This window comes from Myotis daubentonii, chromosome 10, assembly GCF_963259705.1.
Source record: "Myotis daubentonii chromosome 10, mMyoDau2.1, whole genome shotgun sequence".
Lineage (NCBI taxonomy): Eukaryota > Metazoa > Chordata > Mammalia > Chiroptera > Vespertilionidae > Myotis > Myotis daubentonii.
The window spans coordinates 67,496,298-67,515,621 of NC_081849.1; the positions used below are offsets into that span (position 1 = coordinate 67,496,298).

At 44.1% G+C, this 19,324-nt stretch overlaps 1 protein-coding gene across 1 annotated transcript in view; it reads left to right on the top strand.

Moving 5' to 3' along the window:
* ITPRID1 (ITPR interacting domain containing 1) overlaps positions 1-19,324 on the top strand; it is a 76,365-nt gene that overhangs the window by 24,215 nt on the left and 32,826 nt on the right. The window contains exons 5-9 of the mRNA XM_059712695.1: positions 7,542-7,593; positions 9,474-9,560; positions 9,964-10,166; positions 11,450-12,018; positions 13,122-13,179. Of these exons, the coding sequence (XP_059568678.1) occupies positions 7,542-7,593; positions 9,474-9,560; positions 9,964-10,166; positions 11,450-12,018; positions 13,122-13,179 (969 nt within the window). The remainder of the gene's footprint in view (positions 1-7,541; positions 7,594-9,473; positions 9,561-9,963; positions 10,167-11,449; positions 12,019-13,121; positions 13,180-19,324) is intronic.

Consider the following 19,324-nt stretch of genomic DNA (forward strand, 5'->3'; position numbering starts at 1 on the left):
TGTGGGTCTTCTCTTCTTTTAAGGACCCCAGTCTTTGGATGTAGGATTCGGGGCCCACCCTAATCCACCATGACCTCCCCTTTACTAGTTACACCCTCAAAGCCCCTATTTCCAAGTAAAGGACACATTCTGAAATGAAATCTCCAATACAGGAATAAAATCGGGGTGATACCCACTACAAGTGGGAATCGTTCTGAGGCTGGTTTCCCTCCATGACCATGTCTGGGACTTGATTCACTGAAGTAGCAACAAGATCCAGGTGCCTGCCCATCTTCCAGGCCACCCAGTACCTCCCATAGGGAGCAGTCCCGTGGGACTCCAGGAGGGACCATTTGCATTTATTGGACTTCATGTGGCAAGAAGTGTTTACCAAATACTTCTCCATATACTTCTTTGGAAAGTAAAAGGGAGCATCTAATTAAAAGGACAGCTGGAAGGAAAGGTGGAGACAAAGGGAATATTCTTTTCTGAGACTAGGAGCTATTTCAGGAGCTGTGTTAGCTGGTGGGAATGATCCAGTGGCCCGAGATGTCCTGAGGTGGGTGTGGCGCCGTCCCCTGAGGCAGTCTGTAAAGTCTGGACCTCCGGGGCCTCTTCTCTTGGGGCTTTGAGGTCTCTGCCACTGAAACGTTGCTTACCCAAGCTCACTAACTGATAGAAATTGCTTGGGGTTCTCCTTTCTGACAGATACCTTCCCTTGATCCTTCTTTAGCCGCCAGTGATGCTTGCATCTTGAGTCTCACAAAAGCACTTCACAAATGATGGTCTCTCACCAGGCTGCCCTGTCTTGTGACAAATATTAGGGCATCTTAACTGAGTGGTCTGACTCTTGTCTTTAAGTATCTCCAAGACATCATAGGCTCAGGGCACATGGATGACTTACAGGAAAGAGCCACATGGGCATCCTTCAACTTCTTATTCCTTTTCTTCTCCGAGAAGCAGGGCTCCAAGTGCAGGTTAACTCCTCTTAGTGGTCACCAACTGCACAAGTGAACAAATTTGATTCTCAGTTTGGGCCTAGAGAGGATCCACAGGCCTTCCTATATACCCACAAACACCTAGGACATTCAGATGGTCCTTGGAGTGAACGTGATGCTAAATGGACCATAGTCCTAGATGGTAAGGTCCCTCTTCTCAGGCTGATGACTCATTCTTAACCTGGGATTCCAGATTAAAGCTGTACATTAGAAAGGCTGGAGAGAGGACCTAGAGAGAGGGCAAACCCATCCCCACCACTAGAAAACAAATTCAACATCAGCCCTCACTCTGAGAGTGCATTGTCATGATGCTACAAGGACAGATGCATACACCAAATGCATGTGTTAGGGTTATACCAGGTGTACTTGTTCAACAACTGAGCATAACTGTGAGTGGAAGCACGAGCACTAACTCCCACAGCACAGAGATAGTGTCTGTCGAAGACCTGCTGGGTGCCGTGGATTATTTTTTGGGTGGTTAATTCATCTGTCCTTTTTACTATTCAGATATTTCTTCTCCAATACCCAAGGAAGTCCCTGGTGAGTAAACTCATCTCTTTCCAGAAGGAATTGATTAAACAATAAGCACTTACAGAATCAAATTCTAAATTTTATGGTCTCTATTATAAGAAAAGGTCCAAGTAAATCCAATTAAGCATAATAGATGTTCCCTTAATGCTTATCAAAAGAAAGCATTCAGAGCAAAGAACTGTGCCAGGCCGTGAGAACAAAGATGTAGAATCTATATGGTTCCTGCTCTCAAGAATGTCACTCAGACTTTCCAGGGCCATCATAATCTGAATGTAACCTATACCAATGTTATAAAAGATTTTCTAGTCTTGCCTGCTCTCATTCCATCACTAGTTCTTTTTCTTTAGTCATCCAATTCCTCCTGTATTAACATCTTTCCTGTTCTGTTCCCCCCTTGCCCTTCTTTTGAGTCCTGACTCAAGTTCCATATTCTTGACAAGGCCCTTCCTGACATGCACTAAGAGACTCATCAGTTTTCTAGACTCATCAGTCATATCCACTATGGATTCTATTCACATGGCACATGGTCTGTGCTGCCTCAAATTATTAGGGCTATGATCGGCCTCACTAACAAAATTGTAGATGCCCCCTGAGGCAGGAATCCCCTTCTAACACTCCTGATTTCTCCAGGGCTAATCAACCAAAGGATCTTAGTACAACTGGCCCATGATGAAGATGATGTAGTCAGATTGGGAAATATTCAAAGGAGAGGTGAGACGTAAGCTAGTCAATCAAAGAGAGATGCGATTTGGGGGAAAAACAAAGAGGCAAAGCAAGACAGTGTCAGTTGGTGGAAACAAAGGAAGCTTGGGCAAAGTCATAGAATGAGAAGAAAGTTAAATATGTACAGGAATGCATACAAAAGGTGGTCAGACTAGGAACTGGTTTCAGGCTGAGAAGTAAAGGTAGAAAGGTTCCTGTTAAATAGGGTATTTCAGGTTATAAATGCCTTAATATCCAGAAAGAGGGGATCCCACTTGATGTCTTAGGAGAGGGGTGGCAAAGAAGTGTCATCTCAGGTTCCAGTCAAAGGACAGGCTGTGTTCAGTCGATTTTAAAGCCCTACCTTTGTTCACCTGAGTAGAGGATCCTGAGTCACAAGTGACAGATGCCATAGGTGCCGCACCAGGGTATTGCAGCAGGCCTGGTACACATTGGCCTTCTCAATTGCAGTGAGCTATGAATGGTTTCTGAGAAGGGCAGCGACAGATTGTAGTGTGTATCCTGGCAATGGGAGGAAGGTACACACCTCAGGATGAAGCGATTGTGACCTCCACTTGGGGTGGGTGTCAGCAATGGAGTAGAGAGGATGGGTCAGCATCACCAGCAGAATAAACAGGTATGGGGTGAAGAAGAGCCCAATCATTACAACCGGCTTTAAGGTTTTGAGCATGAGTGTCAGGGAGAATGAAGAGACTCTTGTTTTGTAAGGATACAGATTAATAATTCATCAAATGAGACAAACCCTGCTGGCTGCCTCTTCTAAGGGTCTTGGTCATGCAGGAGTTAAGTGTGCAGAAAGCTGCAGATTGCTATTATTTTAGAGCCCTGTGAAAATGTAATTTGATTAGTCTATTGGACGATATTCCAAAGAACCAAATGTCTTCCATGAATCAGTCAGAAATGCTTAGGAAAACCAAAATAAAAAATGCTTTCTAAGCCAATGGAGGTGCTAATTAGTGCCTTCTGCATCTCTCACTCCATCTTCCCCAGCCATACACTCTGCAGGGTTAAGCGTGGTGTCTGCTGCTTCAGATGGCAGGAGTCCACCTAGCAGTGGGCAGGGTGGCTGGAGAATCAGGTCTCCAAGAAGGAATAAGAACTGGATCTTAACCCATGCAGTGGGACACACTGAGTAGGGCAGGGCATGTTTTTTCTTGCTTTAATTCTCCTCCAAATCAACCCTTACGAAACTTGGGAATAGTAGGACCTTAATATTTTTTTTCAATATTTATTCTCCAATGCATTTAGAAAGTCAAATCTTGTCTTTCTAAAGGGTATCTTGGAAGGGGAAAATATTAGAGAAAATATTAAAACTCAGCAACTAGAGAAATGAGTGAGAATGAAGGAGGCCCTCACCAGCAGGGCTTTGTGGTGAATACAGACACAGCCGTAAGGGTCCCATCTTCTCCCTGGGCGAGCCTGGTGCCTGCAGAAGCTTGAGAAAGTCCGGGGCAACAGGAGCGGTTGGTTTGCTCCACCTGGCATTCCTTGGGTGTCAAATTCTTGCTGTGACAGATTCAAATGCTTCCCGGAGCCGGGCAGGTAACCACTATTGGACCAAGCAGGCAGAACAGAAAGTAGAGAATCACAGAGCACATGGCTGCCAACAGACCGCTGCCCTGAGGAGGCCTGGGCCACAGTTGCTGGATTGCCTGAGTTTTCAGGCAATTCTAGGAATCCCATGCCAGTGAGACCTTGGCTTCCTGCTTATGCCTCTCGGTTCAGGTTCAGGTTCAGGTTCAGGTTCAGGTTCATTATTGAAAACAGGCAACCTGGCCCTGATGAGACCATCCTCAGGCTCCAGAAAGTTTATCTTACACATTGGCAAAGTAGACAAAAACAAAAATAAAACAACCACCACCATAACTAAATACCCCGAAAGACAAGGAATAAGAACTCCACACTTCTCTCTCCAAGACTCTCAACTACCAGGCGGAAGTGTTGGAAAGATTGGTTGCTGCTTCCCAGGACCCAGGGAGCCCGGAAATGCAAAAGGAAATGGATTGATGAACCAAACTCATTTTTAACAATTTTATTATAATTTTTAAAACAGGCTTAGTTTGTGAATTTATTTTTAAAAATCATATTGATTTTTCTCTGGCTTGGTTTTCTCCAAAATCTAAGCCTGGCAGCAGAGGGCTGATGTATGTGAATTAGATGGAGAGAGACATTTGTGTCATTTCAAATAAGATCAAGAAGACAGTGGATAAGGAATCTCACAAGAGATATAAAAGCTGTATCTGTGCATCAGTGAGGACGGGGTTCAGGTGAGGGGTTCAGACACCCCAACTGCCCCTCTGGGTCAGTGATGGCTGGGCCTTATGGGGAGCTGTAAGGTGGAAGGAGAGAAGGCCCTTTCTCCAACGGGTATTAAAATTGGGTAAGGCTTTCAATATGCGTCGTCAGATCAGAAAACTAACCCCCCTTGTGACCCAGTTGGCTCCACTTTGCACATTTCCTGGAAAACATGTTGACTTTCGGGGCTCCTTTTCCTCTTCGGGGCTCCCCTTGGTTTCCCGGCAAGCAGATTGCTTCTGAAGATGGATGGCAGGGCTGTGGGGTGTGGTCCACGGAGTGTGGCTTGAGAATCTCATGAAGATGCCCGGGGTGCAGGGCTGCCCATTTCTCTGAATGGCTGGATTTCCTGTGGGGCCAGGGTGTTGGAAATTGCAGCAAGGCTGAGCGAACTCTTCTCATCAGTATCTAAAAATGGTCATTTCCTCTCTGACAGTCTGAGCTATTCACTGTGGCCACAGCGCCAGCCTGGCCTGGATCACACATCCATTCGCATGTCCAAGGAAATCCAGAGCAATGGCAGGCAACTGGGAAAGCCGAGGCCGGGAGAGAGCGGCGTCCTAGCAGGACCCGCAGAACCACGGAATGGCTTAGGGGAGAAGAGGCACTCAGAAACTCCAGAGTTCTGTGGACGAGCTAGCCAGGCTCACAGGGAGCTTGCCTTCGGGAGTTCCCTGCACAGCAGTAGGTGGAGGTGGTCGTGGCGGGAATGGAGCCAGGGAGAAATAGAAAAAAAAATTGCTTAAAATAGACAAATATTTATTTTACCTTCCATTTTGGGCAATGTCTCTAATTTATTATGGCATCAAGTCATTACAATATGACTGTCAAAAATTAGACTGCGCTTGCATCTATGACGTGGTTAATAAAGTGGCAAATAGGCTTTCTCTCGTGTGACAACTTCAATCAGTGGGTAATGGCTTTATGGTCTGAGAAGCTCTGAGAGTGAGTTGAGTTCAGGGAGTGAGCGCTGCAGTGGATTAGCAGTGCCTGCCGAGGTGAGAGACTTGGCACTGAACAATGGTGTTTCTCAAACTCTGGGTCTTGGAGGTGCCTCACAGGACCCAGAAAAAGTGGATGGACAACTCCGTCAGGACAGCTCCCTTTGACCCTTGTAAACTAAAGAGTGTCCCAAAATTCACGCAAGAAGTAATTTTGACAGAAAACACAGGTTTATAATGAAAAATTGTAAATTTTTTATTGATTCATAAAGTATATAGTATAGGGTTAGTATGGAATAGCACATCGGGTAAATGGCCTCCACAGCTTTGCTAGCAAATACGCACTCTTTAGTTGAAATTTTCCATGACCGTTTTGCATAAATGTGGCTGAATTTCAAGGAGGCTCATTTTCATCTTGATGGCTTGGTTAATCGACAAAATGGTCGCATTTGGGGTTCAGAAAATCCACGAGTGATTGCTGAGAAACAAATGCATCCACAACGTGTCACTGTTTGGTGCGGATTTGGGGCTGGAGGCATCATCGGACCAGTCTTCTTCGAAAATGCGGCTGCTCAGGCAATAACAAAAGAGTGCGTGTGTGCCAGCAAAGTCGTAGAGGCCATTTACCTGATATGCTATTACATACATAACCCTATACTGTATACATATGAGTCAATAAAACTTTACAATTTTTAATTATAAACCTGTGTTTTCTATCAAAATTACTTCTTGGGTGAATTTTGGGACACCCTTTCTTAGAATCTTGCAGAAGAATCTCTGCTAAAACCCAAAGTTTCAAAGCCACTGATGTAATGGGCAAAAAAGACTGGAGTTTCGATTCTAAGTTCGTTCTTAACTTGGTACATAGGTTTGAATCAGATATTTTGACTTATATCTGTCACCAGATGTCACATAGGACATCTGAAAAATGTCATAGTTGTATCATAATAATGATCACTTGCCTCAACATGCCATCCTTGGCAGTGGCTCCCCAGGATGTTTTATGAGCAGTTACATATTCTCTTTAAATTTAGCAATTTCTAAAAGTTCAGGTATGTACCCCGAAATCACTGTTTTTCTCAAAACCCACTCATAAAATTTATTGCAAACAAAGGACATCAAATAAGCTTCATCTCATTTGATCAGTTGTGGCTTTCCTGGTGAATTTAAGAGCCTACCTAGGCTCTATGAGAAAGTGATGTGATTGACTGGTGATGTCTGCTACAGGAGCGGGAGCTGGAGTGGGTAGCACAGTGGCCATATACATCCCTACTCTATTTTTAAACCTTTATCATAGATTTATATTCTTCACCCCATATGATTCTTGTGCTGACAGAGTTCCATTTGCTTCTTAGGGCAGACATTTATTTTATCTCTTCTCTCACCTCCTCTTTACGTCGTAGCTCTGTATTCCAAAATGCCATTTGGTCTAACCCGACCAGCCCTGTCACTGAGCTGTGCCCTTGCTCCAGACGCTCTTCTTTCACAGCAACACCTCTTTTCAAACAATCGAATTCTCCTATTTTGTTTTTTTTAATGAGCGGGTGATTCTCCCTGCCCCCCCTTTTTTTTTCTTTATATTTTTTCCTTTTAAAAAAATACTTTTTTATTGATTACAGAGAGGAAGAGAGAGATAAAAACATCAATTGACTGCCTCCTGCATGCCCCCTACTGGGGACTGAGCCCAAATCCTGGGCATGTGCCCCAACCGGAAATAGAACTTTGATCTCCTGGTTCCTAGGTTGACACTCACCCACTGAACCACACCAGCTGGGTCATTTCTCCTTATTCTTAAAAACTCGAGACAAGTACTGCTTCTTTCCAGGTAGTCACTGCTGACTACTTCACGTGCCACTGACTTCGCTTTCACTGAGCAAGTACACATCTTCAAGTGCCTGTCACACCATTTAGCCATTAATTACGTTCTGTCTTGTTCACTACAGAGACGCCTTGTATCTCATGCCCATACAATCTCAGACATGGCAATCAGTCACACATTGGTTCCTTTGAGGATGAGAAAATCTTCCATGAGATGAAAGGAAATTAAGTTCATCTCCCCCCTTTTTTGTTGCAGTTTTCTCGCATGAACAAGGAATGGTTCAGATGACTGTGAAAGACTACCTGAGGTAGGTGGCAGAATCAGTGTTGCTTCAATCCCGTATTTTACGGCCACGTCTCTCATGACAGAAGTACAGTGAGGATGGTTTTTAATAATGACATGGATCCTGGGATCTTGTCATTGGTTGAGCCCCAGTGCTGCAATGTTTTTGGGAGCCTTGAGAGAAATACAGGTTCTTAAAATGTCATGAAGGAGTGAGCAAATTATATCAACAAATTCTGACTTGGGGGATTTAATTAAAACACGCAGAAATGGCATTCTACTATAATTCAGCTGTTCACAGGACCTGTTCATAAAACAGTTATATTCATAGTTCATATTGCCAATATTATTGACCATCATGCTATAATTTAATTATTATAATTTCCAATGTTAGGTGGAAAGCAGTGAAAGTGACCCCAAGCAGCAGCATCCACATCACCTGAGAACTTAATAGGACAGATTTTTGATCCCCAACCCAGACACTTTGAATAGGAAAGCCTAGGGGTAGAGTTCAGAAATCGTGTTTTTGTAAGGTCTTCACATAGTCCTGGGCACGCTCTGGTTTAAAGACCACTGAACTAGACTATGAGCTTTTATAGGTCGAGAGAAGCAATTGAACAAAGAGGCAGGGCCCACCGATTCTTACTAATAATGGACAGGATTAAGGCAAATTCAGCTGTGCACACAGGATACCTTGGTCTTCTTGGGAAAACTGTTATCTACATTCTATTCTTTGATAAATTTCAATTTTGTGCCAACTGGCTGTTGTATTTGATGAGACTAGTTGCAGCTGTAGTTTAGATGAGGTATCTACAAGTCAACTACATTATGACAGGGTTCCGTTCTGTTTGGAAATGCTTTCTTTTTAAAATATGTTTTCATTGATTTTAGCTAAAGAGGGAGGGAGAGGGAAAGAGAGATAGAAACATTGATGAGAGAGAAGCATCAACATTGATCAGCTGCCTCCTGCACAGCCCCTGCTGGGGATTGAGCCCACAACCTGGGCATGTGCCCTGACCAGAAATCGAACCAGTGACCTCCTGGGGCATGCTCAACCACTGAGCCACACCGGCCAGGCTGCAAATGCTTTCAAATGACCTGAAGTGCAGGTCTCTTTAGATAGAGGGATGCTGGTTTTTGAGGCCATAAAGGAGAGTGTTACTGTTGCGTGTGATTGGCCCTGAGCCTAGAGACAGCACTCAGAGAACACTAACCATGCCCTAGGAAGTCCTTCATGATGAGAATGAATGTTGAGTCGCTTCAGTGGCTGCTGCCTTTACCTCTTTCATAACAAAATTTTAACTTCCTCCAGAAAGTCAGAGCCTAGCAGGGATCATTCCTGAAAGGTTCCCCAATGATTTGCCATCTGTCAAAAGTGAGACATTCTGTCACCTTCATAATGAGCACTTATGGGCACCTGACACTTAAATCCCCACACCTTCTGTAGACAGCACTCCCCTCCCCCGCTGCGCTCCCTCTTCAAAGGCGTGGCCCCTGTGGGGTTATTAGGAATGACCAGGAAATGCAAATGTGTGCTCTGGAAGAGAAAGGCTCCCAATGCTCCCCCCCCCCCCCCCCCCGCCTGGGGGATGATCTAAAGAGTGATGGCGAACCTTTTGAGCTAGGCGTGTCAGCATTTTAGAAAACCCTAACTTAACTCAGTATTTTGGAAAACCCTAACTTAACTCTAGTGCCATGTCACATATAGAAATTTTTTGATATTTGCAATCATAGTAAAACAAAGATTTATATTTTTGATATTTATTTTATATATTTAAATGCCATGTAACAAAGAAAAATCAACCAAAAAAGTGAGTTCACGTGTCATCTCTGACATGAGTGTCATAGGTTCGCCATCACTGATCTAAAGGGACCCATCTCATCGTTGCTACCCTCTCACCCTAGATCTCTGCACCAATGTTCAGAAACTCCCACCCTATCCAGAGGGACCAGCTTCAACTCGTGCCATTCTGCTGTGAGTATACCACAAAGGTATGTGGTTTCCAGGCACTTCACATCCAGGAAAATCATCCCAGGCAACAGTGGATTTCATGAATTGATAAGTAGGCACTTGAGAAATTCATGAACAGGTGGAGGAGAGAATGAGTGAGGATTTCAAAACCACAACTTGCAAGAGGAGTATAAAAGGGTCAGTGAAATAGGCTAAATATCTGTCAATGGAGAAGTGGTCATATAAGTTATTGGCTCCCATTTTATGGAAATCTGTACAGGTAGTTGTGTATATATACTAACTTAAGATCTTTAATTCATATTTTAGTAGAAAAAAGGCATGATGCCAAAAGATACATAGAGTATGTTACTATCTATAAAACAAATGTGAAAACTATAAAGCATGTATGTTACAGCCTAAAGACATTCATATTTTTTACTGCAGCATTCCTGAGTGGCTGGAATTTGGGGAAAAAGATCCAGTGGACATTCTGTTGGATCTGGGGTTTGGTGCTGACGAGCCAGACATCTGTACACAAATTCCAGCCAGATTCCTGGGTTGTGACTCAGCAGCCACAGGGATCAATATCCATGTTTTTCTTGAAGCTCAAAAGCAGCGAATGGACATTGAGAACCCTAACTTGTATGGTAAGTGAGGACCACATGGCATCCAAGTCCTACCAATGGCAATTGTTACAGAGCAAGGGCTCGCTGCCCAGTTTACATAGAAGCCAATATTATGGCACTGGCTTTTAAGAAAAACAATCTTTATTGTAAGATCAACCATCAAGAAGATAAGAGGCAGAGCTCAAATCTGTCTTCTGATCTAGGGTTCAAAGAGAGATTGACAGGGTTCAGGGAAACCTGCTGGCATGCAAAATCACTGGGGGGCGGGGGGGGGGGGCAGGGACAAGTTTCAACTGGAGTGCCTTGGACCTTGGCTGGTCATGGTAAGATATGGTAAAGGCTTCAGCACCCAACCTCCCTGGACAGCAGACCCTTCATTCTGAAAGGATTCTGGTGTTCAGGTTCCAGTTTTGTCCCAGTGCTTTGGTTCCGTGGGGTGGAGAGACTTTGGTCAAAATCCTCTCCTCTGCACATGCTTTGACCAAATGCGGTTTTGTTCAGTTGTCCCTGAAAAAAATCCCAGTATCTTGTTAAAATAAGATCAGTTTGAGCTGATTCTGCAGTTACACAGTGAGCAGGGAGGTGAGCCACAGTATGAGGAGAGATGGTCTGAGAGATGTGTACAGTGGCAATCCACCCCTCCTGTCATCGCTGAAACAGAACAGCTTTTATCTGGATCCCTCTACATGTCCACTGCGGGGTGGTGCATGTGTTGGGGGAAGGGAAATATGTTCCATGTTGTCTTATTCATGAACTTGGCCCACCTGGAAGGTCACTGGTTGTAATGACGGAGAAAAGGTGGACCTGGAATTTGGATCCAGGCCTTTTGACTCCAAGTGCCATGATTTTTCCACACTCTCAGGTGGCAATAGATGGAGAAGATGGAGGCGAGGATGAGGATATATACTGCCTAAAGCAGTGGGAGAAACTCAAGTTCATCTTGTATGAAAGAGCTGGGTTTACTTTTTGACAATTTAGTTTAATTCACAAGATTGAACTCAAGATATATCTTTGCCTGTCGATGTTATGGACTAGCACACCATTAATTATTGGCATATATGAATCTATCTAGTATGCATGTACAACTAAATACAAAAGGTATTCACTTCCCCATAACTTTCTATAGAGGAGTACCTTTATAATAATTAGTAGCATGTACAGAGAAAAAAATGAGTTTCTGGAGCTTCAAGTCCTTCTCATCTTGAAAAACCACATGTGTTAACCAACCTCTCCAGTTTTGACAACTTCAATGCAGTTTCATTACAAAAACCCAGCCTAAAAATTGTGCTTTCTATATCGTTCAGGCCGTTTCCAACAGCTGGAAATCCTGGGTCAGGTGGCCAATGCCTTCTCATCTTTGCTGAATGATGTTAGCACCTGGCAGAGCAAAGCTGAAGAGAAAGACGAAGAGGAAAATATGCAAAGAACTTTAGTGAGTGGAGCCGAAGGACATCCAGGAAGAGAGGGGGAACTTTTCAGAAGAGCCTCGAAGCAGATCAGGCGCGACAGTAGTTCAGAAGTGTCAGGGTCTCTGAAGAAGAGGGAACGTTTTTCCAGCACCTGTGCAGGACCAGGGGGATGTGCAATAGAGTCACCAGCCGTGACAGACAACCTCGACCAAAGTCATTCATCTCCTTCGGCCGAGCATTGGTCTCTCCAAGCCTGTGATGACTTGATACCTTGTCGTCCTCCCAGAGCTCTTCTGAAAAGGCGCTGGCCTTACTCATCCATGCTAGCCAAGCGGACTCCTCCTTCCTGTGTGTCTGAGGGGTCAGTCAAGGACAGAACTCGGAAAGAAAATGCGATTCAGACTAACAAGCTCAAGAACTTATCTGGGGTGGGGAAGGCACCAGACTCCTTCGAAATGGAAGAGGTCAGTGTTGTTTGTACTTTGCGCTCAACTTCTAAGAGAGATAACCCTCGTCAAGGCACCTTTTGCCTTTCAGCCCTCATTTAACCCCTTCATCTGTCAGCCCCTCAGCATTAGGTCTTATGTTCCAATCTCCTGTTTACTCTGGGACATTTAAGGTCATTCTGGTTGCTTCAGTCAGAACTAAATGATATGAAACCAGCCGTTGCTTTCTCCCATCCCTTTTCTGGTCCTTGCTCTCAGCTGAATCCACAGGTTATTTCTCACTATTGCTCACTGTTTTATTATGCATCTCAGGATGGTTTTCTCTACTCTTTCCACATTTCATCTTCTTCGAGAGTCCGTTCAACTACTCCCCACTCCGTGAAATTCCTCCTCTGTATTCTCATAGCCTCAGCAGGGAGAGCTTGTTGTGGTAGAGGTGTGTGTGTGTGTCAAGGACGTCTGCCCCCCCCCACACACGCACCGCACCAGTTCCTAGAGGACCAGGTTTTGTCATCAAGGGGATGTGTCTTTGAAATATTTCCCCCAAGATGACTAATGCAGGGCCTTAGACAAAGAAGCAGGATGGGTTTGTTTTTTATTTTTATGGGATCAGTGTTTTGTTAGTTCGCTTTGGGATTTATTGACAGTCACATAGCTTGACTCCCATTTCACATATCTCCTCTGCTTTTTCCTCCCACCTTCATACATTCATGCTAATTTTCTCCCTCTTTAGATGGCATGGCCACCTGCACTTCTCAGTCTTTTAAAAAAATATGTATATACACATTTTCATTATTTTCTCTATTCTTTAATATAATTACAAAGAAAGTACAGAAGAGCATGCCCCACCCCTCTTTTCATGTCAAATTATCTAGTAGTGGGGGAGGATATTTACTTGTAAATCCCAAGGTTGGCCACCTCTCCTTTGAGCCGTCTGCTGTGAGGCATGCACTCTGATAGGCTCTGGGGAACAAACTCCGCACTAAAGGGAACCACAGTGCAGGGATGGGCACAGAAACCAGGACAGTGACAGGTTACGGGTAAACCTCTCTGTCACTATAGAGACCGGTTGGGGTATCTGGGGAACAAGATAATGAGATTGACGCATTCTGGTGTCTCAGGTCCAGAGCTTTGAAGAGGAGATTGGTGATCACCCTGACCTGACTTCAGGAACTAAAGGTAAGAATTCGTCAAGGTGTGCAATTTCATCAATGATCTTTTCAGGGAATGTAAGTAACTGCCATTCAACTTTCTTAAAAGGTAGAACTTACTCATTGTCAAGGGGATGCCACATGTGTTACGACTACTATCTACTTCCACTGCATTTTCTACCTGCTACTATTATACTCTCACTAGCAATGCAAATGTACAAGTAAATTTCAAAATATTTACCACAGAAATGTTCAGTATCAGTGGGGCTTGTCTACCATTAACTCTGTGTGAGGCGACCAGGATAGTGGAATGGATTTCACATAGGACTGGGACTAACTGAGGGAATACGTTCTTACTTCTGCCAACTGCTTAATGTTGTACACGTCATATCATGTCACTGGGCCTCAGTTTTTACATGTTATAAAGAGATAAGAACAAGTAATTTTTTAAGTTATCTGCCAGAACCTATATCCTAAATTAAGTGATTATGTGACCTTCATGTGAAACTCTCAGGTGAAACAAGTTATCTAGATGTAACTTTGGGGTCATCTCTTAGGTCAGTGGTCAGCAAACTGCGGCTCAGCAAACCGCGGCTCACGAGCCACATGCGGCTCTTTGGCCCCTTGAATGTGGCTCTTCCACAAAATACTGGCTCTTCCACAAAATACTGACTTCTGCTCATGGGACACGAAGTTTCAATCGCACTATATGTGCGTGCCCACACGTGGTATTTTGTGGAAGAGCCACACTCAGGAGGCCAAAGAGCTGCATGTGGCTCACGAGCTGCGGTTTGCCGACAATGGTCTTAGGTGGTCTTATAATGTCCTGGACAGCAGGGGAGGCAGCCTTTCTCTACTGCTGGTTCCTATGCCCTCGTTCAGCTATCAGTGTGATTCAGCATTTCCATAATCCTATAACAGAGTGAGAAGTAGACAGGAATTAGTGAAGCAAAATAAAGCAGATGAAGCTAGTGTATGTCCTCGAAGAAAATATGCTAATTTTAATTTAATTTAGTGTGGTGTCAAACACATCTTTTTTATTACAAAGTGTATGTATGGGCCTCATTTTGCTAAATGCTGTTTAGAAATTATGCATTAGTAATTATAGGGTCCTGCTGATTACATAAATTGTTATCCTGCTCTTTGAAGTAATTACCACATAACCTGCATTGAGGTTTTTAAGATAAAAATAAGCATCTGTTTTCCATCTAATTGAATGCTTCTCAACGAAGCTAGAGGTTCTCTTGCCAATAGGAGCTGCCTTCCTTGACATTCAATTAAGAGTTCTGCTGGTATCATCTAAGTCACCCCAATCATTCAAAAAAAAAATGATTTTGGAAAGTTAGGCAACAGCACTAATCTACATTTAATCTCAAATTTAGAGAGCAAAGTAGTATGGGTGAAGGTTAGCCTAGTGGAGAAATATGAATAATAATTAAAGCAAATGTAATTTCATTACTTTCACAAACAGTATTGTTAACCCAAGAAGAAATAGAACTAAAATAAGAAAAAAATAAGTAAAACTAGTTCAATTAATAGAGACAGAGGGAAATTATTGATATATATAGGGGTGAATTACATATATAGCTATAGGTATATATGAATTTTTAACATATAAAAATATATATATAATATATATGAATGAATTTTTTACTCAAAGTTGAAAAAGTGACTTCATTAAAAAAATGTGGACTGTTTTGACCAATAGGACATGGCAGAAGCAATGCTGTGCTATTTCCAGAACGTAGCCCTTAAACTACTTGGCTGCTTCCTGGGTCTTGAGATACCCATTCTTGGAATATTCTCTCTGAAAACATGACCTTTGTTTTGTTAAATAACCAAACTGTATGTGGATGCCACATGTAGGCACTCTGGTGGACAACCTTGACGAGCTCCCATGTGAATAAGCTATCTTGGGTGTCCAGTCCAGTGAAACTTTCAGATGACTGCAGTCCAGATGCCTTCCAACTTTGATTGCATGAGCAATACCAAACAACCACATAAACAAGCTGAGTTAATCTGTAGAACCATGAGAGATAATAGATTGTGGTTTTAAGCTACATACAGGCACACAAAAAGATGAAGGCATGTGATGAACTCTTCAAATACCTTTAAAACTTAAAAGATATTTTAAAGACTATTTTATCTACTCATGCACAATATTCCAAATATTAGCAGGAAAAAAAGGATATTTAAACATTTTCCTAAATGAATTAGAGCAAAATTACTTCTTATAAAAGATAGGTAGCCAGGGTCACAAATATCCTACCCTCCCTTCTTCCCCTGAAAAATTCTCACTGAAATGAACAAAAGAACCTATATATATAAAAGGCTAATATGCAAAGTGTCCCTTTGGGAGTTCGACCAGGAGAATGGAAATTCGATTGCTCTCTATAACATGCGTTGACCACCAGGGGGTGGTGCAGAATATGGTGGGTGACCAGCAGCGCTGGTGGCACAGGAAACTGAGGGAGCAAGGGAAGGAAGAGGCGTGGAGGCGGGGAGGCAGGGAACCTGATTGGCCCTGATCACCGGTTAGGCCTAGGGACCCTACCCATGTGCAAATGTCATGCACGGGTCTCTAGTCCTATCTAATAAAAGAGAGACATGGTAATTAGCCGTACCTCCACTACCCTTCCCATTCGCTAATCAGCGAGATATGCAAATTAACTGCAAGCCAAGATGGTGGCCGGCAGCCAGGCAGCTGGAAGTGAACATGAGGCTTGCTTGCTTCAGTGATGGAGGATTCCAACGTTCCCCGCCTGCCTTGCCGGCCTCTGAGCTTGCAGTTTGAAATATTGTTATAAATATAGAAGCTAAACAAAACCCCAGAAACCTGCTTTCAGCGAGCCGGGATCTCAGAGCTGGAGTTGAAACAGTGTTTCAATTATAGAACCCAAACAAACCAGATACCTGCTTTCAGCAGCCAAGGCCTCAGAGCTGGAGCCAAGCCTCAGAGCTAAAGCTGGCCCAGAATAAAAAAAAAAGAAAAACAGGAGCGGTTGGGAGCTTCAGTCACCCGCCAGCCTGAAAACAGCCCTCAGCCCCTCACCCAGACTGGCCAGGCACCCAAGCAGGACTCCCACCCTGATCCAGGACATCCTTCAGGGCAAACCAGCCGGCCCCCACCCATGCACCAGGCCTCTATCCTATATAGTAAAAGGGTAATATGCCTCCCAGCACCGGGATCAGCGGAGCCGCGAGGCCTCTGGCACGGGATCAGCATGACAGGGGGCAGCGCCCAAACCCCCTGATCGCCCTGCAGCTCTGTGTGTGACAGGGGGTGGGACCACAACCTCCCTATCCACCCTGCTCTGTTTGTGACGGGGGAAGGCACCCCAACCCCCTGATCAGCCCTGCTCTGTGCCTGATAGGGGGAGCTCCCCAACCCCCTGATCTCCCTGTGGCTCTGTGTGTGACGGGGTGCGGCGCCCCAACCCCCCACCCCCAACGGGCTCTGCTCTGTGTGTGACGGGGTAGAACCATAACCTCCCCATCGGCCCTGCCCTGAGTGTGACAGGGTGCGGTGCCACAACCCCCTGATCCGCTCTGCTCTGTGTGTGACAGGGGGCAGTGCCCCAACTCCCCTATCAGCCCTACTCTGTGCGTGACAGGGGGGAGCTCCCCAATCCCCTGATCGACCCTGCTCTGTGCATGACAGGGTACGGAGCCCCAACCCCCCTGATGGGCCCTGCTCTGTGCGTGACAGGGGGCAGTGCCCCAACCTCCTGATTGGCCCTGCCTTGAGTGTGACAGGGGGCAGTGCCCCAACCCCCCAATTGGCCCTACCCTGAGCGTGACTGAGGGTGGCATCGCAACCTCCCAATCCGCCCTGCTCTGTGCATGACAGGGGGTGGCGCCCCAACTCCCCAATCAGCCCTGCTCTGAGCCCAACCATGGGCTGCACCTAGGGATTGGGCCTGCCCTCTGCCACCGGGAGCAGGCCTAAGCCTCCCGAGGGGTCCCAGACTGCGAGAGGGCACAGGCCGGGCTGAGGGACCCCCCTCCCCCCCCCCCCGAGTGCACAAATTTTTGTGCACCGGGCCTCTAGTATAAATATAAAGAGGAAATACGGTTTGGTGCTATTAAATGCGGGGAGGGGGACTGATTCAATTATTCATATTTCAGAAGCCTTGAGGAATTTGAATAGACTATATTGTAGATGAAGATAGGGACAATTCTATAGGAAGAGCTTGCCTAGGGATTGAAGAGACAAGTCCACTGCAGAGTTGTACTAACACATTAAGAGCATAATTTCTAAAATAATCTCATTTAACTCTGAAATCCAACAAGACACATCTTTTCTGTCACCTTATGAAACCAGCATACACAGCAAGACTACTACAAGATCTAGCAGTTCATAATCAGAGGCTATTCAGAAGAAATACTTGCCAATAAAAGAATGACTACAAAAACATCACTCCCAGAAATTAATATTCTCAGTGAGATTTGTTAAATTATTGCACCTGTGTAAGAGAATAATCTTCAATGAGTAAACATCCTTTTCATATAAAATATACAATGTCTGATTTTGATTCTGATAATGGTGAGTAACCCCTAACTGGCCAACCCTCCCACAGACACCTATAACCTCTGGATAAAATATTTTAAAACTTCTACCTAAAGGCACTGGAGAGTAACCAAAAACAGGCAGATTGTGGAGAAGGCTTCAATAATTTAAAAAAGAAATGGGCCCTAGCCGGTTTGACTCAGTGGATAGAGCGTCAACCTGCGGACCAAAGGCTCCCAGGTTTGATTCCAGTCAAGGGCATGTACCTTGGTTGTAGGCTCCTCTCTGGCCTGGGCCCTGAGTCAGGGAGCATGCAGGAGGCAATCAATCAATGTGTCTCTCTCACATCAATATTTTTTTCTTCCACTCTCTCTAAAATTAATGGAAAAATGCCCTCAGGTGAGGATTAAAAAAGGGGGGGGGGAATGGCACTGAATGAGTTTCTTATTTTTTAAAAGTCTTTAGCTTAAAGGCAGGCTCTAACTGATGTCATAATTTTTATAAATGTATAGAAATTAGCAGTCTTACTGGCTAGAGGGATTAGAAGACCATTTGGGGCAATGACAAATAGACAAACAGGGAGACTTAATTCTGGTCATATGACAGTTTGGAAATATTATCAAACTGGACATTTTGAAGTCAGAAATACAGCTGTTGAAGTGGTAGGTGGAAAGTCTGAAGAAAGGGTAGAGGAAAGAATAGGGATTTCTCTCCAAAAAGAGGACAGGTGGCACTCACCTGGGTCACTGAGAAGTAGTTTCCACAAAAGTATGGAGGGTGCCAAATCCTAAGTTTAGAAACATGGAGAAATGACCACTCCTAGGACTGTAGGGGCAAGGGAGTGGTGACCAGAATGTGGACTGGATCGCTGTGTTGGAAAGCTGCCTTCTATAGAGGAAGGCAGCCAAGCTGTGGAGGACACAGTGGGAGGCAGAGGAGAAAATGAATATTCCCAACTCCCTCTCTTCCTGTCCTCCTATCTCCAGTGGCCAAGCCCAAGCTGAAGCCACCAGAGATCAAGGAAGCTCATTATTCAATCCATATGGGACAAAAACACAGATCAGGCCCATCAATGAAATAGGAACACCTAAATAGCATGATAAAATGTATGCAGTGGAAGGGTAAGGTGAGGAGAGAAGTTATCCACAAATTTCCAGACAGAAAAATGCAGATTACTTACAAAGTGGAAAAAATCAGATATTTCATTAGCAACACTAGATGGCATATGGATATTGACCATTATATGTGTAATTTAGAACTAGAAAAATGTTAACCAGTGATCTCATAAACATCCACACTCTTCTATTTGCAAGGGCAGCATAAAGTCATTCTCAAAGGAGGACTCATGAAGCACATCCCGTTCCCTACCCTTCCAGGACAATGTCCTGGTTGATTAAGATGTTACCGAAAATAAAGTACTATAGAATAATTAAAATAGGGTGTGGAAAAGTCAAGTAAACAACAACAACAAATAGTTAAAGTTAATTATTGTTAAAAATTTTGAAAGGAAATAAAAAATCACAAAATACTTTAGGGTTAAAAGATAAAACTTACAATAATGATTTGCTTAACTTCTATTTTATTATCAAGCTTCTGTAAAATGTTGGACATAGAATAAAAGAGTTATAAAGACAAAAGCTAATTGGGGTTTATAATATTAATA